Genomic DNA, 21,877 nt, shown 5'->3' on the forward strand with positions numbered 1-21,877 from the left:
ACGACGATGATACCAAAAGTTCAACATATGGGTTTCAACGGGTTTTCTAGAGGATACCAAAAGCGGGCCTGGAGTTTCAACATGACTGACGATTTATTTCTGGCGCTGGCCGACATCATGACCTACTTCCGTTGTGATATTCGGTTGGTGCTGGCTTTACCATTTCAACATTGTGTGGTTTTCCACACACAGCAAGCTCTACAACCTTGCTTGGTCAAATTTGCATTGTCGAATTTGACCTACTGTTTCTATTGTCGTGTAGAATCAGTTGTCAATATTACAATTTACAATATTTCGTGTTTCTTGTAGCTTTTCTGTGATTTGGAGTGAGAATGCTTGCTCTTCTAATGTACGAGTAGCATGTTAAATTAGTTCTTATATTGTGGGAGAACTGCGATGAGAACCTTGGAATGTCGTATGGACAGAAACAGGGGATGTAGCCAATTATCCAACCACTCTCAGTGAGTAAAGTCAAGCTCGGCGTACTCGTCACAGACCTCGAACAGTTTGGCCCGCGTTCCAGGTTCCTAGGAAGAGGTTAGCATGGCCATGTCTCAGAAACCAGGTCAAACAAAGGCAGATAGTGTACTAACACTAGGACTGTGACCAGCATCAGGAGTCCAAAACAACCGCGAGTCCGGCAAGCCCTTGTGCAGATCCCAAGCTGTCTGCGGCGGGCAGACAATATCATAGCGGCCCTGGATAATAGTGGCTATAATTGATGAGTTAGCCCAGCTCAAGACACAATATTTTGTCCAAGAGTAGGAAGTAACTGACTCGGAATATGGCTAATCCGCCTCAAATTCTCCCCCTTGAGAATCTGATCTTCTTCTAGGAAACCTCCGTTCATAAAGTAATGAGCCTCGAGCCCTGCATGAGCAAGCACCCACGCATCATCTTCCAGTTGAGCGAAAGCCTCAGGCTCCGGTCTCAAAGTCCCAATACTTAAATCCCACCTATTCCATTCTCTCGCTGCTGCAACTCTTGTCTCGTAATCTTCCGAAACAAGGAGATCATAGTACGCTTCATTCGGTCTGTCCCGATCCTTTTCAGGGAGATAATTGACAAATGCTTCGTAGGCTTCAGGGAAGATATTTGCTGCGCCAATGGATCCACGCGAGAACTCGAGTTCAGATTTCCTGACAGTGAATATTCCCCGTAGTATCAAAGAACCAACCATCTCCGGGTAGGCTTGTGCATAAAGCAAAGACAGGGTTGAACCCCACGAACCACCGAAGACGAGATGCCATTTCGTGATTTGGAGGTGCTTGCGTAGCACTTCAATATCAGAAACCAGGTGTTGACTTGTATTCTCGCGTAGTTCGGCTGCGGGTGTCGATTTCCCGGCACCACGTTGGTCGAACAGTACCACGCGGTAGATGGCTGGGTTGAAGTATTGTGTGTTGCTGTATGAGGTATGCCCGCCGGGTCCACCGTGGAGGTAGAGGACTAGTGACGTTAGTATATTTGCCATTCAAGCTTTTGGAAAGCCTATAAGGTGTAGTCAATGATAATCGAGTACTCGGAAGCGGGGGAATTGTCTATTTTGACAAAGGTATCTTACCTGGCTTCCCATCTTGTCTGCCGTATTGCTCATAATGTAGAGTATGGATATTGCTGACCGGCAATTTCCCTATATCAAAGGCGGCTGAGTGGGTATATCCGGTCAGTGGATCGGCCATATTGAATTCCGAGTATACTCCGTACAACTAGTGAAGGGAGATTCAATGCTTGGGGATATTGTCTCTAATAACATGAACGTGGCACAAAAATGACTCATATTAGCGAGACAGGGATGTTTCGGACCGCCTTCACTCATTAGAGAACTCCGGTCACTACAAGGATCAGGTATACCCAGGTAGTGCTTTTCACACACGATTTTCACATATTTAGATAGGCTGGTCCCTCGCTTCCCACATCAGGTTCAACGCTCTGGTTGGAACTCGCACATATACCTTTATCGAATATAATTAGATTTAAAGTTACTATAATCAACAGGTGAAATGGTTCAATTGCATCAAAAGAAAGTACAGTCAACTATCTGGCAGTGGTCACGGCCTCTGAGTCAATCAGGCGACAGCGACACATCTCGTCCCAGCCGGAAACGTCAACAGTTGGGGTCTCCTGGCGCCCATTTGCGATCCACGCATCCACGGCTTTCCTCTGCTCTGCCGTGGGGGTGTGCATGATTTAGCTCTGCTTAATGGAGACCAGCCAATCGAACCTCGCTATTTCCCTTTCCCACAACCCTAACCAGGCCTCCTCAATCTCTGCCCTTGTGTGTTTATATGTGGCAGTAGGACGTTTTTCCATCTTCTTTTTCGCTTTGGAGACCTTTCTTTTTGGCCAGTACTCTAAAAGCCCTAATGCTTGTTGCAGCTAGGTAAGTGCACTTTTCGATGCTTTCAATAACTGCATGAAGTAACCAAGTAGAATCATCGGACTCTTTTCACCATTCTGTCGAAGGGGTATTGGCATATAAACCAAGTATATAGTTGAGGGCCCTCCCGAGGCCATTGTGATACATCATGACTCATGCTGGTTCATGATGACCGCCGATCAATACCCATTGACCAGTCCGACGTAAGTTCGACTAAAAATTACTCTCTATACATACATGTTCTATCATCGTAATATTATTCATGTGCTTGTCGCACTACAATGGAGATCTAGATCTAGTAACATTGTGGTCGTTCTAGACGGGAGACGGCATACTACGAGGACAACTCGATTAGAGTATTGAATGTAATACTATCGTTGCTGTTTACTGAACTGAGTATAAATACTATCAAGGTATTCCTCCTAGATGGCATGTAGAAATCAAGTACTTCGGCCGAAACACTCAAAATAATTGGTATAACGAACCAAATGTGGATGTATATCTCTTGGAAGAGAGCGTGATACTGCAGTAAGTAATTGGTTCGATATTTCTATTTTATTCGAAGAAACAAAGGCATGACGAAAAAACTCCGTTTGAACCCAGAGATCACATTGCTTTTGGTGATTTTCTTATATGATGCAACTATTTTTGTCGACATCGTCCGAAAGCTTTCCATTACCGTTATTGTTACGAGTCCGGCATGACCCATATAATCAAATACTAACTTGACCTTGAATTTCGAAAATAGGAATAAATTCTAAAAAAAAGTACATGTTCTAAACCGATCTCGATTACCAACGCCCAATATTCGCCAGCCCCAACGCCCAAAGCCGCCCTAATCAACCAGCCCTCGGAGCAACAACCACATCCCTCACATACGAAAACATCTCACGTGGTTTGTTAACAAAGACACTATGGCCAGCCTCACGGAATAGATGATACGACACACCACGCTCCTCAGTCCACGTACTCACAGCAGCAGCAGTGGGAGTGGCGGTCGACAGCGTAGTAGACGCGGGCGTATGCTCGAGCAGAAGCTGCTTGGTCGCCGACGGCGCAGCATTATCAGCAAAGAACGGCTTACTCGGCTTCTGCGCGAAGCCCTGCGCACCACGCCACGTCATATTCTGCAGCGAGAGTTCCGCGCCAAAGTGGTTGATCAACATATCCCACTCGCCTGAGTAGATATGGAGCGAGATGTTGTGGTCGGTAACCAGAGATGGGAGGATGAAGTACTCCGGTGGCACGGGGGAGGGCACTGAGAGGAGCGTATTTAAGATTGTGGAGTTGCAGGCGCTGTAAAGTCCGCTGTTATCGACATGCAGGGCGGCCTGGACATCTGCGCGGCCGAAGTACTCTGCCATCAGTGGGAGCTCTGAAACGGCGCTGCAGTCGTGGGATATGTCGTAAATGTCGAAGCAGCCACGGGTTGTGCGGTTGGCGGAGACGGCTGTTAGGTAGTCACTTGCTGTTGAGAAGACGGCGCAGGGGCCGTAGCAGGTTGAGTTGAAGATCGAGCTGCGGACTTCTTCCGGGGTTGTGGGTGAGATATCGCATGCCGCGTTGACGGCACTTGCTAGATCTCGACGTCGGAGGTTGAAGTACTCTGGGTTTCCGGGGATATGAATCCTAGCCTCGGGAGGGTACATGGACGATTCTGCTAGCACGTCGTTGAAGCCGCAGGTTTCGTCCGCCTCGTCGAAGACAGATAGAACGTCTTCGGGAATTTGAAGGAGGCCCAACTGTGACCTGAGATATTTGCCCATTGCAACAGCCGCCATGGCTGCCCCATTTCCCCAAGATCCATCACCGAGGGACATCGAACGCACATCGAGAGGCAGAGAATCTTTACCCTCGAGAAGCTCTGATGCAAAATAGGGTATGTAGATGCCTGCATATGACTCCCCCATTAAGTGGATCTGCTTTTTCTGGAGGTGCGGGAAGTATTCGAAGAAGCCACGCAGCCACTGCGTAAAGTCCGTCGTTACCCGGTCATTGTTCTTAACCGGGTAAGGGAAGCTGGCTGTGGAGTAGCCAGTGCCGACGGGCTGATCAACGTAAAGGACATTGCCCAGCTTTGTCCACGAGTGTGGGTTGCGAATGAATTGAGTTGAATTGCCATCAAACGTAATGGGTCCATTGCCGGTCGTTAGACCTATCAAGGATGAGCAACCAGGGCCGCCATTGAACCAAACTATACGACTCTGTTAGCAACCACCTTTGCATGTCCTGTCCCATTCAGCCTTACTGATCAAATTGTCATCATATGCCGGTTGCTCTGACTGGAATAGCCAAAAGAATATCTCATTTCCATCTGCCGTCCCCGGAACCGGAAGGCGACCAGCCCAGCTGGGTGGAAGGTCCGAAACGCCCGGCAAGGAATGTACTTCGAACCGTGCAGTATTGTATGAAGCAATTGCTCGTGAGAAAACAAAGCCAGGGGCTGCCCATAGGACATTAAAGAAGTATAGCAGTGCGGAGATATTCATGATTGGAACTCGCGCTTTGTCCAGCTATGATGATCCTTTCCCTTCGGCAAGTAATCGAGATGATATTGCGTAGTAAAGATGTAGGATGATCATGCAGATCAGATTCCACGTGGAAATCATGTTTCCTTTTTATCTCTTCCTTTTTAGACATGGTGGCGTTATTGAGCTATTGAGCGGGCATTTGTTGAGCCAGATTTGGGTGTCAATAAGGCCGGTGGGGTTATTGTGGCCAAAGACATGGCCAGTGGAGTTGGAAGATTCACGGAGCTGATATCCGTCTATAAGCAGTAGATGCCTCCTGAATCACGGTGATTTTATTCAGATCCGAGATGAAAGTGAGTATCAATTGGTGGGAGTTAAGTGATGAAGGTAGGCGAAGTACAGGGTTGCCAAGGAATATTAAGGCCTTGTTTATCAGGCATAAGGTAATCAGGCAATAAGGCATAAAGTCGCCAAGGCATGAACCAAAAACATTCCGATCTCGACGAGAGGGGCCCTGCTTCATCTCTCCTCGATACTTCGTACTTACTTACTCCATACTCTCTGCACTCTTCTCTGCCAAGCTGGGACTATGTACGGAGTACGGAGTAGTTGGTAATGCGCAACTCGACTGCATCCAGTGGTTCCCCGAGAAAAGGAGACTCTCACGTGGCCAGTGCTGGTTTCAAGGTTCAAAGTGAGGCGACTAATCCCCCTTTTCTTTTTTTCCTAGGACATCAAATTCAGATAACAAGATTCAATCGGAAATGGAAAGATGTGACCATGTCGAGATATACCCAGTAGTCGAGGGGGGCTGCTCGCGGGTAGCAGCATAGGGAATGTCTGGTTGCGTCCAGCCGAATCCGGTGTAGATGCGATACAACACTCACTATATCAGTTCATCCCGGTCGCTTTGCCAACTCCTTTTCTTTCTTTTCTTTCTTTTCGTTCTTTGATTTGTCTATTGTGTCTTTTTTTACTCGGGAATTTGGTCTTGTTTGCTCTCTTAAGAGTATATGCCCTTTTCTGCTTTGGGATCTCATATACACTCTTTGTTCTGAATTTATATTCTCTTTTTAATCGGATTCTTATACACTTCTTTTTTTTTTTTTATTTCGGTGTGTTTCAATATTCTAATTTCCACCCGCTATCCTTTTACCTTCCAAAGTTCCTCCCTACCCTGCAACCCCCCTGATCGGAAACCACGAGGCGATCGACGCAGATCCAAGCAATCCTCGGCTCCACAGGAATTGACAGCTCACTTGCATCACTTTTCGGTGACTGCGGATTGGCTGCCTGCCTGAGGCAAACAGGGGGTTATTAAATTTGTGAGTGGGAGTTGCATAGGGGCGTATTCGCCTTGTTCTGTGCTTAGGCGCATGGCGTGGTCTCGCCATTGCCACCCCCAAAATCTTCCTTTTATCTGACTGTCTGAGCAGGGGAGGTTCAGATATATCGTGATTAGCGATGGATCTACAAGGCACAAAAGAAGCCCGGACCCAGGAGGAGGGCGCTGAAGGCCCTCTAGAGGCATATGGTGCTGGAGGTGGTCGTTCTAAAGAGTATCACAAGAATGAGGGGCGAGATTCTCACAATCGTGACGACCGATCTTCCATTCATCCTCTCCGCCGTCGTCAACAACCCTTCGCCTATCCCCATGGAGCTCGACAATCTGCACCGCCGACACCAGCTGCTGTCACTCGGCTTCGGGAGCCCTCGCCGTCACCGGAAGCTATCAGTATACCCCAAGAGTTGGGACTAGGGTCCCGGGATCTGCGCCTATTGCGCAAGGCTCGGCGATCCCCGCCGGTTACAAAGAAGACTCTCAGCGAGCTTGATCTACCCTGTATCATGAGCAACATCAACCTCCGTATGGACGCCAATTTCGACCGCGACCTGCACTTCAAGCCTGACCTAGACGGAGAGAAGGGCCAACGCAAGCGGAAAGAAGCCGCCGATTATTGGGACTCTTTGGCTGCAGAGATCAGTATCTACTCTTACCATGCTGCGACTGCCGATGCCACCACCGAGGAAGTCGAGTCGAGTGATGGTACTCGACGCACCTTCGATCCCCGTTTGCCCGCCCTGTTCGAGACATTGCAGGACGTCATCAAGACCCTTGTTCCGGAACGGGATCACCCAACTGTCATGCAGAACTTGGAAGTCCCACTACTGATGCAGCAAATACGCAAAGGCGTTCTCGACATGCTCACGCTGGCCAAATGGCTGGCGAAACTCCTGAAAACACATTGCGCTCCGATGCGAGATGAGTGGGCAGATTCTATGGTCGAGCAAATCGAAAAGGGTTCACACTCCCAGGACCCCCAGGAGATTGTCAACGGCCTGCGAACATTATTTTCGATCCTAGAGGCGATGAAGTTGGTATGTCATATCTACCCCTTGCTGTTCTTGCAACGTTCCGAACTAATTCGTGGCTTGATAGGACGTCGCCAACCATCAGATCCGAGCATTCCGCGTTCTCCTCATCGAAGACACAGTCCCCTTCCTCCAAGAATACTTCCAAGGCAAGATGAACCGCGGCGGCTTCCAGGTCGAGACCGCCCGCCACTGGTACCTATCTGTGCGCGAACAAGCCCGTCGAGACGATGCAAATGCAGAAGCCCAAAAAACAACTCCAACCCCAGAAACAGAAGACACTCTTAAACCCCTCGAAGCCCTGTTCCGCGGCATCTCCGCCCAACTCCTCCAATTCAGTCCGCCCGTTGACTTTCCCGAAACCTTCCTCTTTGACTCCGAGCGCCTCTGGCAACTCCGCTCAACAGTTCAAAACCTAATCAACCTCGACATCGCCTGGTACATCTTCGAGTCCTACGTCAACAAACACAAGCGGTATCTCTCCACACCAGAAGAAACCTACTCCACCTTCCGCTCACGCGTCTGGTCCCTAATGGAAGACGGCATGGACCTGGAGAACCGCGTCGCGGGGAACCCAGATAACAACGACGACGATCCCGACCACCGCGGCGGAAAGCGCTGGACGCAAAATATGCGCTGTATTGCACTGGAGATTGCCCGCTTTGCATGTGCCGCGCTGCAGCTCGACCCTGTCGTCGCGGACGAGGTCATTATTCCCATTGAGGAAGCGCTCGAATGGCATCTCTCGAACGAGTCCGATCTCTTCGTCTTCTTCCAAAATAGTATGCGTAGCAAGATTCTTGCTACCACCCTGGCGGCGGCCCGCAGATTCTTGCCGTTGTCACCGTTGGCGATCTGTGAGTCTCAGCGGGCTCCTCTATCTGCCGCTTTGGGTCCTGCTGCGCCACAGACTGGAACTGCGGGTGCGTCTGGATCAGTGAGCACTTCCTCGCTGATGCTGACGCCGCAGCAGTCGGATATCGAGCGTATCGGGATGCGTCTTGCTCATATAGGCGTGCTGCATTGGCGTGTTTGGGCTCCGTTGTTGTACCTCCGAGATGAGATTGCAATGGTCGAGCTTGGACAGCCAGCATTGGTATAATCTGCTCTTGTTTTGGTCTTTACTTTTGCTCTTTGCTCTTTGGATTTTCGGTGTTTGGTTATTTTTATTATTTTTTACTTGCTGTTTTCGAATGTTTCGATTGACTTGCTTTTCAGCGCCTTGCATTTACTGCTTATTGGGGGAGTTTTATTATTCACACCGTTTTACCGACATAAGGGGCTCTCGGTGTTATATTTTGTCTGGGAAATAGAAGGCGCATATAATATTTATTTGTTATATCAACTGTTAGTAGAGGTCCTAAGAAATGACAGTCTACTCTACACTAAGTCCAACAGAACCCTGGAAATACCAAGAAGTAACGAACTCAATCCGACCCAGTGCCACGGTAGCCGCGAACGTCAATGGCCCGTGCACCGATCAGCAATCCACCTTCAAGAATCCCGAGATCCCCTTCCAAAGCCCATGCATCCAGCCTAAAATTGCCGTTACAGGTCTTCCGCACAGCCAGACACGGAAATCCGGTATTTACCGTGCTCGTGATTGTGCCTGTACCAGGAAGTCCAGACCCCGCACCCAATGCCACCCTTGGCAAGCAAACACAAACAAACCCCCCAATGCGTCTCACTGCAGTACTGTACTCCCCAACCCACCCTTGGCTTGCATGTTTGAAATCAGCACAATTGCAGCGCATCGCGCGCGCAACGGGCATCCAATCATCTGGTACGAAGGGTGTTCTTATTGAGCGCATTGCAGCGGAGTTGACGTTGCATTCACGGTCACAGGCGCAGTTGCAGTTGCAGTTGTCGGCTGCCGCGGATGGTGTTGCAGAGGGTATCACTAGTAGTCCCAATGCCAACCCCAGTACCAGTGCTAGTGCCACCACCGGGCTAAGCCAAGATCGACGGGTCGATCTGCGGCTGGTGTCGACAAAAACTCGGTCAACTAAGACCAAGACCAAGGCCGAGACCGAGTCGGCAGGCTTGTCAACATCAAATCCTGCGCAACCATGGAGCATTCTCAGTATCGATATGGGGGTTCAGAATCTCGCATTCGCGCATCTGCGAGTGCCCCGCTCTGGGACCCCAGGTGTCGGGATAGACGCAGCGAACCCCAAACTCCCAGAGTTAACGGCCTGGCACCGACTCGCTGTTTCGGATATATCAAGTTTGAACCTAATACCCGGGGAGAATACCAGTATAATCAAACCCGAACCAATATCAGGATCTGGTGATGCCATGGAATCATCCCAATCCAATCTCCCAGTAGAAACGGAAAAAGACCCGTCCGCCAAGATCGCTCAATCCTCAAAAGAAAAAGACTCCTTCTCGCCTGACCTCTATGCTGCAAATGCCTACACCCTAATCTCATCACTCATAGCTGCATACCGCCCCACGCATGTGCTCATAGAGCGTCAGCGCTTTCGCTCGGGCGGGGGCAGTGCCGTCCTTGAATGGACGCTACGCGTTGGCTTGTTGGAGGGCATGCTGTACGCTGTTCTGCATACGCTCCGACAGGAGAGGTGCGGGGAAGTTGCGGATTTGGTTGTTCGAGGCGTTGAGCCGAGACGGGTAGTGAGGTATTGGCTTGAGGGTGGTTCTGGGATATCAGATTCGGGGAAAGGAGACATGGAAAAATCCGAAATCGGGGGAAAGGTGAAGGAGAAGAGACCCAATGCTCGAGAAGTGAAGAAGGCTAAAATCGATCTTGTTGGACGGTGGCTTTCTGCTGCGATGCGGGGTACCAATTCTTGCCCGGAGACGGGAGGGGGTATGAAGAAGCACAAGCTGGGTATTTCTGCCGACAATAAGATAGTGCTTGCGGATAAATCCGAGTGTCCTGCTCTGCATGGTGTTGCGGGTGCGTATATGCGGAAATGGCAGGGTCAGACGCAGACGTCGAAGAAGGGGAAAGGGAAGGGGTCTCGTGCTTTGAAGAGCGGATCTATTCCTCCGTTGCGTGTATCCCCTCAGTCTGATATGGTGAACGAGGTGGCTGCTGTTGATCCGGGGAAACTCGATGATCTGGCGGATTGTTTGTTGCAGGGTGTGACATGGGTTGAATGGCAGATTATGCGGGAGCGGGTTGTGAGGGAAGGGGTTGAAGCGTTGGATTCGATACCATAAAGATATCAACATTCATTCTGAGTGGCACAGGCAGGATGATGATGGGAGGATGCATGCCTTCTAGGGATGAAGCTGGATATTCGAATTCTGTATATTATTCTGATGTACATTAATACTCTCGAATGTACAAATGACATGAGATATCAACTCAAAGCTCTACTATACTATATATCCACGTCCCTATGTGTTGTTCCTGACACAGCCCAAGATCGACACTGATCGACAGGTCCGTCACGGGCCAAGCCTTACTATAAGCTCTCCGGGATAGAGAGCCTCGTCCACTACATTCTTACGTATCTTACAAATGAAGTAGAGATATTTTTTGGTAAACAGGCAAATGCCTCAAGTCAATTCAGGGTTTCTAACCTTGGATACCGATATTGCTCACAGCATCGGCTTTCGACACGGAAAGAAAGACACGAAGACGAAAAAACAACGCAAAGATCATTCGCAAAATGAAGATCTGTAAAGATCACGCAAGATCGATTTTTTCCCTTCACAACAGAAAAGGGGCAAGATCCAGTCCTCAAAGCAGACGTGTCACCACCCGTCAAGACGATACGAAAGAAAAGGTTCCGAGTCCAATGGTGAATGGCTCAATCTCACATTGGAGAGTAAAAATGTAGCGCAAGGAAATGCCACGCCAGGAGTATTGAAGATCGAGGACCGCGGCTAGAATTGAGGTTCGCCTGCAAAACGTAAACAAGCAGGCAGGGAAAGCTTGGGCCCAAAACAATCCGGCATGACAAGACCATTGCAAGAATAGAAGAAGTCGAAAAGAAGAAACATGGCAAAAAATGGAGCGTAAATAAAAAGTGAAATCGAAACCGTATGTACCGAAACTTGTCAAAAATAGGTACAGTACCAGCACGCCTCTGCGCGAGTAGAAGGAAATCGGAACTTTCTCTCAGATCATTAACAAGCTCGCAACTCGCTGCCATGTGGAGGTGGAGCCTCCCCTCACCTTAGCAGTGTGTTGTTTAGATGAAGTGGCGGCGCCAGTTGGCCAAGGAAGGCTTGCCAGTGGGGGTGCTGCTGGGCGATGGCTGGCCGCTGGAGGAGGGGATAGGCTTGATGCTGGCGCTAGCGGAAGGAGTCCGGGTGGCGAAACCGCTGGAAGAAGGAGTAGGAGTGCGGGTGATGGGAATGCGGGTGGAGCTGGTGTATGGGCGGGTAGTGGACTCCGACACGGTCTCACCGTTGCCCTCACCGTTGCCCTCACCGTTGCCATTGCCATTGCCATTGCCATTGCCGTTGCCGTTGCCGTTGCCGTTGCCGGGGGTCTGGGTCTCGGTAGCACCCTAGAAAAAAAAAAAAAAGAATGTTAATTTTTGATGTGCCAGTTAAGGGAATTAGCAACACGTACAGCAGTCACAGTCTCAGTGACGGTAGCAGTAACGGTAACAGCGCCGCAAGAACCAGAACCAGAACCATTGCCGGCCTCACCGGAGGGAGTGGGAACCTCAACGATAGTGACGGTCTCGGTCTTGGTGCTGTTGATAGTAGAAGTGCGAGTGCGGGTGATGTCCCCAGCGGACTCGGTGGCCGAGGCTTCAGAGCCAGACTGGGTCTATATCAAAGTTAGCTCAAAGTTACAAAGCATAAGATATCAGAAGAGCACATACGGCAGTGACGGTGTGCTCCCGAGTGGCAGTCTTGGAGATGGTAGTGGTAATGACGCTAGTGGAAGTTCCAGAGGTCACAGTGTAGGTCACAGTAACGGAGCCATCGCCAGGGACGTCAGTGCCAGCGGGAGCGGACACACTGCTAGACACGCCGGAAGAGGACTTGGTAGGAAGACCAGTAGGGCGGGAGCTGATGGGAGTGCGGGTGACGGCAGGCTTGCTGCTAGAAGCGACAGGCGAAGAAGAGCCAGCAGGCACAGAGGAGCTCACAGCAGGGGTCGAAACAACCGAAGAGGAAGGAACGACGGAAGGAGCAACGGAAGGAATGGAGCTGGAAGCCACCGAGGGAGCAGAAGAAGACTGCACGGTGGATGATTCCTCAGGAGCAGACACGGCAGAAGAAGAAGAAGCCGTAGGAGCTGGCTCGGCAGCAGTGGGCACAACGAGGACGGTCGAGGTCGAAGCTTCGGCACCAGGGGTGACGGAGCGAGCCAGGACGCGACGAGCATGGAGACCCTCGTGAGTGGCCTGGCCCACAGCAGCCAGAGCGGCCACAACGGCAACGGAGAACTTGTTCAAGACAACCATGATGAAGTTATTGGTAACGACGGTGGATACCAAGAAAAAGTCAAGGTGGGATGAGAGAGATGTCAAGAGCAAGAATGCGCGAGCGACCTTGGGAATTTAGCGAGTTGTTTAAGTAAGTGTGTTGAGGAAAGAGCGACTGAGCAAAGTGCGAAATCAATTCGCAGGGAAGGAACGTATGGCTTCTCACAGAGAAGGAAAAGAAGTCAAGAGATAACAAGCTTGAAGAAGTAGAGAAGAGAGAAGAGAGAAGAAAAGAGAGCCCACGTAATTAACTCATTTTCCTTAATTTCCTTAATTTCCTTAAATTAAATCATCGATATCGATTTTAATTTAATATTATAGTATGAAATCCTCCGTAGTACGGGAGTATCTTAAAATCCATTCGATTAAATGTCGGTAATACCGGTGGATCGACGGTATATATGCATCTCCACTGTCTCAGGAACGGACATCTCATTGGACCATTGGCATTTATCCCGAGCCCGTGGGCACCGGGGCTGTGACCTTTAATCTCACATAAAAATCTCATATGATATTGTTCCTATGAGCCTCTTAAGCGACCTATTAAGGTGAGGTGGCGTTGGTGGCGTCACCGGCTATCGACATATCATTTTCGATAGAGTGCTTAATAGGGGGTCATTGAACTTATGTTGTATGGAATATGTTGTGTACCTTTTGTACTCCGGAGAGCATGTCCCCAAACGGCTTTTTAGGGCGCGGACATACATGCACGTGCCATATATCAGAGAAGTCTGACAATATCTGGGGGCCACTTCTATAGGCCACGTCTACAATGTAGATGCTAATGGGGAAACACAGTCCGAGAATCCAGACGATCATTGTAGAGAATAATACGGCTAGGTGTCCGGAACTTACGGGAAAAGGAATTGAAAGCTCTAATGTTCAGCCCCGACTCTACTCGGCTGTAATAATACGGGATACACAATACAATGGCCGTGGGTTTCACATAAATCAGGCTCCCGTGTCCCAGGGTCCCCCGCTTCCCGCCATTTTTCGGGATATAAATTGGTCTTAGAAATAAAGATGGCATTCTGGACTCCACGGGGTAGTCTATCTACTAATTTCCCATACTGTTAAAGATGAAGATGTACACAATTCACTCTAAATGCCGTCCATACTGGAGTTGGTGGGGCACATTGATCAAATCTGCCGTCCACGGGTGTATCGGATGAAATTGATCAAAGAGGTCTAGGCAGGGCTACCAGCACGGCCCTTGTACTTCCAAGGTTGGGTCTTTCGTTTGCAAAGTGTTTCATTTCCCGTAGCACCGAAGCGAGAATTCAGAAAGCCTTGTTTGTGGAGAGGGATCATCCCTGTCATGCACAGAATTGAGATGCCGATACGGAGAAGCTTTCCAAGATGAAACATCCTACTTGAGATTTCGCCCCTGTCTCTACTACCCCTCCTCAACTCCGCAAATTGCTAGGGACTGGTAGCAAATTGCTAGGAATTGCTCATAAGTGAGGAGATCTCAATTCTGTGAACCATGGCGCATGCTGGAGCCATCTTCTGGAAATATCTAAATCTTGGGATGTCGATCTCGATATCGAAGGCGGTGACGTCTTATCGTGACACCTGCATCCCGCATCACAACCTTTGAACCTTGGAACCTTATAGATCACCTATGACGTGGAGTTAAACAATTGACATGTCCTTCCAAGCCCTCCGATCCCAGTATGCCTCACTGCTGAAGCGGTTTCTAACCTCAACCAAAGACTTCGAGGTCTTAACAACCATCCCGCCCGATCACTCCGCAGAATCAGAAACACTCTATGTCTTAGATTCGTCCTTCAATCCCCCCACCCGCGCCCACCTCCGCATTGTCACCACGGCACTTCTAGAAAATCCCCAGCCCCGCCCTCGCGTTCTCCTCCTTCTCGCGACCCAGAATGCGGACAAGCCATCCAAGCCAGCTTCCTTCGAAGACCGGCTCGTGATGATGGAGCTGTTAGCTCGGGATCTCCGTGCCCACCTCGCATCGGCACCGGCCTTCGCTGCCTCGGGATTCACACATGCTGTCGAAACTCTCCCGTTGATTGATATTGGCGTCACAAAAAAGCCCTATTTTATCGATAAAGCTGCTGCCATAGAGACATCGGATTCTTACCCTGTGCCTCTGGAGCAGGTCCATCTTACGGGTTACGATACTTTGATCCGGATCTTCAATTCCAAGTACTATCCTCCGGAACATACCTTGAAGCCTCTGGGACCTTTCTTGTCAAAGCATAGGCTGCGTGTGACTATGCGGCCGAGCGATGAGTGGGGCGGGAGAGAGGAGCAGCTGGGGTATGTGGCGGCCCTTGCTAGAGGGGACCGAGATGACGAGGGTGCACGTAGGGAGTGGGCCGAGCGGATTCAGCTTGTCGAGGGTCGTACCTCTACTGACCAGCCCGTGAGTTCAACTAGAGCCCGCGAGGCGCTGCAATCGGCTCCCCAGGACCTCGACTGGTTGGTTCCTGAAGAGGTGCGGCGGTTTGTGCTATCGGAGCACCCGTATTCCGGAAATTCCAAAGTGTAGATAGACGGAATAACTACCGGGAGACTCCTACAGCCTATGTCCAACTTGTATAATGATAATGCATGAATAATTCATAAACCGATATTCACTGACACTGAGACCTGAGGTCACCCATGTCCCAAAACGCACAATTAAACCACTTTTGATACACATATTGTACAGGACAGCTCGCGACACCAATACAGCAACGCGATCTTCGCATAGTTATGGCACTTTAATCATGACGCATCCTCTTCCTCTTCCCTCTTACCTAGAGTGTACGCCAGCCCACCACCGACCATGTTGACCAAAGCCAAACCCATAGTCGCACCGCGCACGACGCCCCGAACACCAAACTTCTTCATGAATGGCTGTCGACGGCGGGCTGCGAGAAGCAGATACAGCCCGGAGAAAGCTGCGCTAATGCCGGCAGTGTCCGTCTTGAAGCCCTGCAGGTTGGCATAGCTGGAGAAAATCAGCACGGGTGGGAAGAGCATCGGGAAGAACTGGAAGGGGCGCATGTGCTGGGCTGTGATCATGGAGGCGAGCAACGTGGGTGGGAATGAGTTTTCTAGGTTGAGAAACGACATCAGTGAGTGACCACTTGCGACATGGCTTGCCTTGACGGTTGCGCCAGGCTATTCGTAGGCCACTTACCACCCCAGGCCCGGAAGCGCTGGATTACCGTCTGCTTGGTCTTCTCGACAGTTGAATCGTCCGCCATGTTGAGGTATTGAGCTTCGAAGCAGGACTTATTTGATGAATACGGAAGACCGTTTGGAGCTTTGGCAGCCAAGAATTGAGGTTGCTGCAGGTATATCAATGAGACTGGTGTGCTTTAATTGAACTGAATGGGTCTGAGCAGCACTCACAATTGAATATCACCGACTTGGAAAGGTTGGCAGGTTTATCAGTTCGGCAAGTGATGTTATCGCAGTGTCCAGACATTCCGGCGCTTGGCAAAGACACCTAAGACCACGCTTTTTCCCCAATTTATGTCCACCGAATCAGCCACACCTTGTCACTTTGCTTTCGCTGCATCTTGATCAGGCCAATATTTTGCTCTGGCCATCTCATCGCACGTTTGATTAATCTGCCAGACCAACCATATCTCGTGCCGGATTGTTTCTCCTTTATCCGCGGTCCCACGCCACCCTACAACATACGCCCTCCGGATTCTCTCAAACCCCCTCTTCCCTCCTACACCAGCAAATAAGTGCCGTTTAGGATTTATCGTATTTCCCTATAAACTACGGTTGCTATGCCCTCGGCTTCGGCATCTGGCTCTGACGCCAAACGCGGGGGTGCGACGTCGCGCGACCATCAGCAGGGCAACCAGGATCGCAAGTACACGGATGACCAGAAAGCCGCCGTGCTTCGGATCCGAAAATGTCAGCCTACGGCATTTTACGAAATTTTGCTAGTCGAGCGCTCGGCAACGGACAACGAGATTAAGAAGGCGTACCGGAAACAGAGTTTGTTGACGCATCCCGATAAGAATGGGTATGAAGGTGCAGATGAGGCGTTTAAGAGTGAGCAATGACCAACCCTGGCCCAGCTCTTGACATATTGATTCTTACCCGCGGTGGCAGTGGTCTCACGGGCTTTCCAGATCCTCTCCGATGAGGAGAAGAAGTCCAAGTACGACAAATTCGGCGGCGATCCTGATAGCAGGTTCCAGCCCGGACCGAGTGCTTCGAGCGGCGCATCCCCCTTCAGTGGGTTCGGCGGTGGTGGTTTCCCCCGTGGTGGTGCGAGATTCGACGAGGAGGTCTCAGCCGAGGAGATGTTCAACCGGTTCTTCAACGGTGGATTTGGCGGAATGGGCGGTGGTGGTTTCGGTACTACTACCCATCCCTCTGGTATTCGCTTGACCTGAACTAATCGTGTGCTACTATAGGTGGTCCGCAATTCGTCTTCAACATGGGAGGCGGCCCGGGTTTCCGAGTGCATCAGTTTGGAGGCCAGGCGCCCCGCCGCAGACCTCGCCCAGCAGCCGCCGAGCAGGAAGCTCAAATCGATGCCCGCAGTTTCCTTCGCCAACTATTGCCGCTTATCATTCTATTTATCCTGCCGCTCCTCTCCTCTCTCTTCTCTGGCCCCTCAGCCCCATCCGGACCCTCCTATCGCTTTGATACCCCCGTCTCCCCGCATACACTTGGCCGCTCGACCCCGAAACTTAATCTCAATTACTTTGTGAACCCCCTCGATGTGGATAACTTTAGTGCCCGAAACTTCCGAGAGCTAGACACGCGCGTGGAGGTGGAATATGTCAGGACACTGCGGAATGAATGTGACGCCGAAGCCCATGAGCGGGAAAGGAGGCTGCAAGAAGCGCAGGGGTGGCTCTTCCCTGATGTTGAGAAGATGAAGAAGGCTCGTGCAATGGAGATGCCGAGCTGTCGACGTCTGGATCAACTGAAAATGAAGGGGAGATACTAAATGCACTGTGGACTTTGGAGGCTTACGCCGCATCTTTTCATGGCATGTTGTTTCTTTGTTGGGCTCTTTTGCAAAAGAACGTGCTCTAATATCATTAGCCCATCCACAAGGTGGCATCTATGGGAGTTTCAGTTCATTAGCTGTATATTTTATTTTTCCTAGAGTTTCGAATGCATCTAAGATATCAGTGGCTTTGTCTTCTTCCGAGGTTTGGTTAAACTGCGACATTTGGTTTCATCTCTGATGTCACGTTCCGGTTGAGATGCATGGAGATATATCACATCACAGTATTGTTTGTTGAGGTTGTAGCCATAAATCTGTTATTGCTTGACTTGATATTCAATCATCTGATAGTTCAACGTATGAAAAAATACATTCATAGGAAGGACTAAGATGAGTGTACCATGCATGTAAATACAGATAGTGACTTTGGAGGTACATAGTTTTATGTGGTGAGACCTTGAAATAAGAAGTACCCATCCTGTATCTCGTCCTACCATGGACAATGAGATCTGCTTAGTCAAATTTGATCACGGCCCCGGGGCGCTGAATCTCGAATCAGAACAGAAAGGAATCTCGGCGATCATCACGGAATCACAAACATCTCGTTCACCTTCTCCAGATTCTATACTTTCCCCCGCTTTGAGGCTTAGGAGCAGCCTTATTCCGCTTTCACGCCTCCTTATGATTCCCACACGATCACGACAATATTGATATTCTGCCGACCCGATCCACCGGATTAGCGGTCTTGCCAAACTTTCAAAAACCGCTTATCGTCTGACTTGGAGTCAAGATGTCGGATACACTTTCTGACGCAGACAAGGTCAGTTACTTGTTGTGCTCAAATTACGAAGCAATCCCGCCCCCGCAGTGACACGGAGACTGACATATCTTTTCGATAAAAAAAAGATTCGCAACAAGCGACTTGCGAAGCTCTCAAACCCGGTCCAAGCCTCCGGAGACAGCAACTCTGAATCGGCACAGAGCTCAGCTAACACATCTCCATCACATTCACCACTGTCCACTCAGCCACCGAGCCGTCTTTTCAACGCGCCACCAACCCCGCAGCAGTCAGAGGGGAAGCGGATCAAGATCACACCGGCCGCGGCTACACCAGACCGACCACGATCCGCCGCTCCCTCAGCCCCGAGCACCCCTCCACCTCAGAAAATTGAAAGCATCGAGGCTTTCGAAGACCGGACACTAAGCGCCGTGTTCAGAGTGACCCTCAAGGAAGAAGGGCAGCGTGATATTCATGGCAACCGCACTTACTTACCTGGACTTCGGACTGAACTGCAGGATGAGGGCCAGGATCTGCGCATCCAGGTCGCGGTTCTAGATCAAGCCCTCCTAGAGGCCGCATCAAAGGCCGAGAGACAGCGTCCCCTTGACTATCTGCTGCCATGCTGGAAGCGCATCACAAAGCTGTACAAGGGATTGAGGCGGACGGGAGATGAGGACCCAAAGTATCAGGTTCTCTGTGAGGCGCGGCGTCTATGTATGAGCTACTGTATCTTTGCGATTACGATGCCAGAGATGTTTGGGTTCGTTTTTCTGGAATGCCACTGCATTGGCACTAGATACTGACTGTCAGGACTATAGGAGCGAATGGTCCCCGCAATCATCGTTGGCCTCGTACCTTCTCATCGACCCTGAGGATGACAGAGGAATCGATTTCGAATTTATCAATGAGGCTGTCAGAAGATTTGACGAAGACGACTCTGTCAAGCCTGCTTTCATATCTGCCGTCGAGCAGTTGAGCGCGCAGCTTTCTTCTATGAATGTTAACGATGACTACAAGTCATACGCTATTGTAAGCTAAGCGCCCCAATTTCCTTGGACCACGTCTGACCAGTTTGTTCAGGCTCTTCGAAATCTTGTTCGCCACGGTTCCATCGCTGCTGCAATCACGGAATCGTCCATTTTTAACAACACGAAGGACCCTGCTCAATTCGAGAAAACCACTCTTTTGGGTCCATGGTTCCGCCTCTCACCTCTCCAAGCTAACGTCACCATGTCTTATTTCTCTAGTCCCAAAACCCGGGACCAGGCTTACATTTCCAATGCCCAGCGATCGCTTCGAATGACACAGCAGATGCTTAGCTCTGACCTTCTTGACGTTATCAACCATCTCATTCGGGCCTCGAAAGAGGCTCGGGACCGTGTTTTGGATTGGTTCGCTACTGCTATGAACATCAACCACAAACGACGGGCGATGCAGGTCGATCCGGAGCAAGTATCGTCTGACGGCTTCATGTTCAATATCACAACTTGCCTCGATCAGCTCTGTGAGCCATTCATGGATGCAGCATTCACCAAGATCGACAGAGTCGATGCAGATTATCTCCACCGCGATTCTCGAGTTGACATGCGGGATGAGACCAAAATTAATGCCGATCAGCATGCTTCCGACGCTTTCTACTCCAAGAAGGTTGAAGGAACATCAAACTTTATCACTGAAATATTTTTCCTGACTGTCGCAGCTCATCACTACGGCAGTGAATCATTGACGTCAAAGATGGAGCAACTCGAGAAAGATGTGCGACATATGGAGAGTACAATCACTAAATTCGAACTCGAGCGAGTTCGCTGGCTTAACAATCCGCAGCAATTGCGCACCTTCGATACGGCCCTGAAGAAGTACAAGGACAAGCTCGACCTGGGTATTGCTCTCAAGTACAGTCTGCAGGGTGTGTTGTTTGACGAGCACTGGCAAGCTCGTTCCATGCTATTCATGCGATATGTTACCGTGTGGCTTCTGAGACTCGTCTCGGGAAAGAACTTCCCCAAGGAACAGGTTACCCTTCCTCTTCCAGAGCAGCAGCCTGAAGTCTTCAAATGTCTACCAGAGTACTTCTTGGAGGACGTTGTGAGCAACTTCAAGTTTATCATGTGGTGCATGCCACAGATCATTACCGCCACCCAGGGAGATGAGTTAGTAATGCTCTGCATCACATTCCTGGAGAGCTCCGCCTATATTAAAAATCCCTACCTGAAAGCCGGACTGATCTCCATTCTGTTCCGAGGCACCTGGAAACGCCCTGGTGGCGCCAGCGGTGTTTTGGTCGACCTGCTCAACTCAATGCCATTTGCCAACGAGCATCTCCTCCATGCGGTCATGAAATTCTACATCGAGGCAGAGTTCACGGGAACGCATTCGCAATTCTACGACAAGTTTAACATTCGTTACGAGATCTTCGAGATCATCAAATGCATCTGGCCCAACACTCTGTACCGGGAGAAGTTGTCCATTCAAGCCAATCAGAACCTGGATTTCTTCGTCCAATTCGTCAACCTCCTACTGAACGATGTGACTTATGTACTCGACGAATCCTTCGGTGCTTTCAAGACTATCCACAACACTCAGACAGAGCTGAATACACAGGGCAACTCAATGGATGATGCAACCCGCCAGCAGCGGGAAGAGCATCTTTCATCAGCGCAGCGCAGCGCGAAGAGCTACATGCAACTGACTAACCAAACCGTATCAATGCTCAAGCTATTCACCGATGCGCTTGCTGACTCGTTCACAATGCCTGAAATTGTGCAACGATTGGCAGACATGCTGGACTACAACCTTGACGCAATGGTGGGACCCAAGAGCTCGAACCTCCGAGTGGATAACCTGCAGGAATATGGCTTTAACCCCCGCGCTCTTCTGAGTGAGATTGTGGATGTCTATCTTAACTTGATCAACAAGGAAAACTTCATCTTGGCTGTTGCCCGTGATGGCCGATCATACAAGCCAGCCAATTTCGAAAAGGCGGCCGATATCATCCGGAAGTGGTCACTGAAATCCCCCGAGCAGCTCCGTCGCTGGAGTCAGCTGCAGAAGAAGGTCCAGGCTGCCAAGGAGGCCGATGAGCAAGCGGAGGAAGATATGGGCGAGATCCCTGAAGAGTTCCTCGGTATGTCCCCTTTATGTGAACACTGTTTTTCGACAGCTACTAATCTTCTAGATCCTCTTATGTATTCACTCATGGACGACCCAGTCATCCTTCCCAGCTCGCGGATCTCCATCGACCGCGCCACAATCCGCTCGCATCTCCTCAGCGACCCCCACGATCCGTTTAACCGTGTTCCATTGAAGATCGAAGATGTGGTGGCTGGTGAGCAATTTTCCTTTTTCCAGTTGTTGATCCACTACTAACCACCTTTCTTAGACACCGACCTTAAGGCCAAGATCGAGGCGTTCAAAACAGAGAAATTAGCTGGCAAACGGAGGGAAATGGTGCATGATCGGATGGACACATCGACTTAAGGAAGTTTTTATGATCTAATTCGCAAGCTTGCT

The 21,877-nt window shown here is 50.1% G+C and overlaps 8 protein-coding genes across 8 annotated transcripts; 4 read left to right on the forward strand and 4 right to left on the reverse strand.

Moving 5' to 3' along the window:
• Positions 1 to 458: 458 nt before the first annotated feature.
• On the reverse strand, positions 459 to 1,682 carry N7489_010283 (uncharacterized protein; the record flags this gene model as incomplete). Its single annotated transcript, XM_056716032.1, has 4 exons — positions 459 to 527; positions 594 to 712; positions 778 to 1,449; positions 1,565 to 1,682. The coding sequence occupies 4 exons, from the start codon at positions 1,680 to 1,682 to the stop codon at positions 459 to 461; spliced, it is 978 nt and encodes a 325-aa protein (XP_056563654.1).
• A 1,537-nt stretch (positions 1,683 to 3,219) lies between these two features.
• cp9 (putative serine carboxypeptidase) lies at positions 3,220 to 4,869 on the reverse strand (the record flags this gene model as incomplete). The annotated part of the gene is made up of 2 exons (XM_056716033.1): positions 3,220 to 4,574; positions 4,629 to 4,869. 2 exons carry the CDS (start codon positions 4,867 to 4,869, stop codon positions 3,220 to 3,222), a joined length of 1,596 nt encoding a protein of 531 aa, XP_056563655.1.
• Positions 4,870 to 6,315: 1,446 nt separating this feature from the next.
• On the forward strand, positions 6,316 to 10,410 carry N7489_010285 (uncharacterized protein; the record flags this gene model as incomplete). The annotated part of the gene is made up of 3 exons (XM_056716034.1): positions 6,316 to 7,230; positions 7,292 to 8,320; positions 8,677 to 10,410. The coding sequence occupies 3 exons, from the start codon at positions 6,316 to 6,318 to the stop codon at positions 10,408 to 10,410; spliced, it is 3,678 nt and encodes a 1,225-aa protein (XP_056563656.1).
• A 980-nt stretch (positions 10,411 to 11,390) lies between these two features.
• On the reverse strand, positions 11,391 to 12,623 carry N7489_010286 (uncharacterized protein; the record flags this gene model as incomplete). The annotated part of the gene is made up of 3 exons (XM_056716035.1): positions 11,391 to 11,711; positions 11,777 to 11,980; positions 12,036 to 12,623. 3 exons carry the CDS (start codon positions 12,621 to 12,623, stop codon positions 11,391 to 11,393), a joined length of 1,113 nt encoding a protein of 370 aa, XP_056563657.1.
• Positions 12,624 to 14,292: 1,669 nt separating this feature from the next.
• Positions 14,293 to 15,162, forward strand: N7489_010287 (nicotinate-nicotinamide nucleotide adenylyltransferase; the record flags this gene model as incomplete). The annotated part of the gene is made up of 1 exon (XM_056716036.1): positions 14,293 to 15,162. The coding sequence occupies one exon, from the start codon at positions 14,293 to 14,295 to the stop codon at positions 15,160 to 15,162; it is 870 nt and encodes a 289-aa protein (XP_056563658.1).
• A 218-nt stretch (positions 15,163 to 15,380) lies between these two features.
• Positions 15,381 to 15,865, reverse strand: N7489_010288 (uncharacterized protein; the record flags this gene model as incomplete). The annotated part of the gene is made up of 2 exons (XM_056716037.1): positions 15,381 to 15,712; positions 15,799 to 15,865. The coding sequence occupies 2 exons, from the start codon at positions 15,863 to 15,865 to the stop codon at positions 15,381 to 15,383; spliced, it is 399 nt and encodes a 132-aa protein (XP_056563659.1).
• A 537-nt stretch (positions 15,866 to 16,402) lies between these two features.
• Positions 16,403 to 17,583, forward strand: N7489_010289 (J domain-containing protein; the record flags this gene model as incomplete). The annotated part of the gene is made up of 3 exons (XM_056716038.1): positions 16,403 to 16,673; positions 16,734 to 16,982; positions 17,042 to 17,583. 3 exons carry the CDS (start codon positions 16,403 to 16,405, stop codon positions 17,581 to 17,583), a joined length of 1,062 nt encoding a protein of 353 aa, XP_056563660.1.
• A 793-nt stretch (positions 17,584 to 18,376) lies between these two features.
• N7489_010290 (ubiquitin-ubiquitin ligase UFD2) lies at positions 18,377 to 21,844 on the forward strand (the record flags this gene model as incomplete). Its single annotated transcript, XM_056716039.1, has 6 exons — positions 18,377 to 18,406; positions 18,493 to 19,127; positions 19,186 to 19,396; positions 19,448 to 21,491; positions 21,543 to 21,692; positions 21,747 to 21,844. The coding sequence occupies 6 exons, from the start codon at positions 18,377 to 18,379 to the stop codon at positions 21,842 to 21,844; spliced, it is 3,168 nt and encodes a 1,055-aa protein (XP_056563661.1).
• Between the last annotated feature and the right edge of the window lie 33 nt (positions 21,845 to 21,877).

Source organism: Penicillium chrysogenum, assembly GCF_028827035.1.
Source record: "Penicillium chrysogenum strain IBT 35668 chromosome Unknown utg000005l_segment0_segment0, whole genome shotgun sequence".
Lineage (NCBI taxonomy): Eukaryota > Fungi > Ascomycota > Eurotiomycetes > Eurotiales > Aspergillaceae > Penicillium > Penicillium chrysogenum.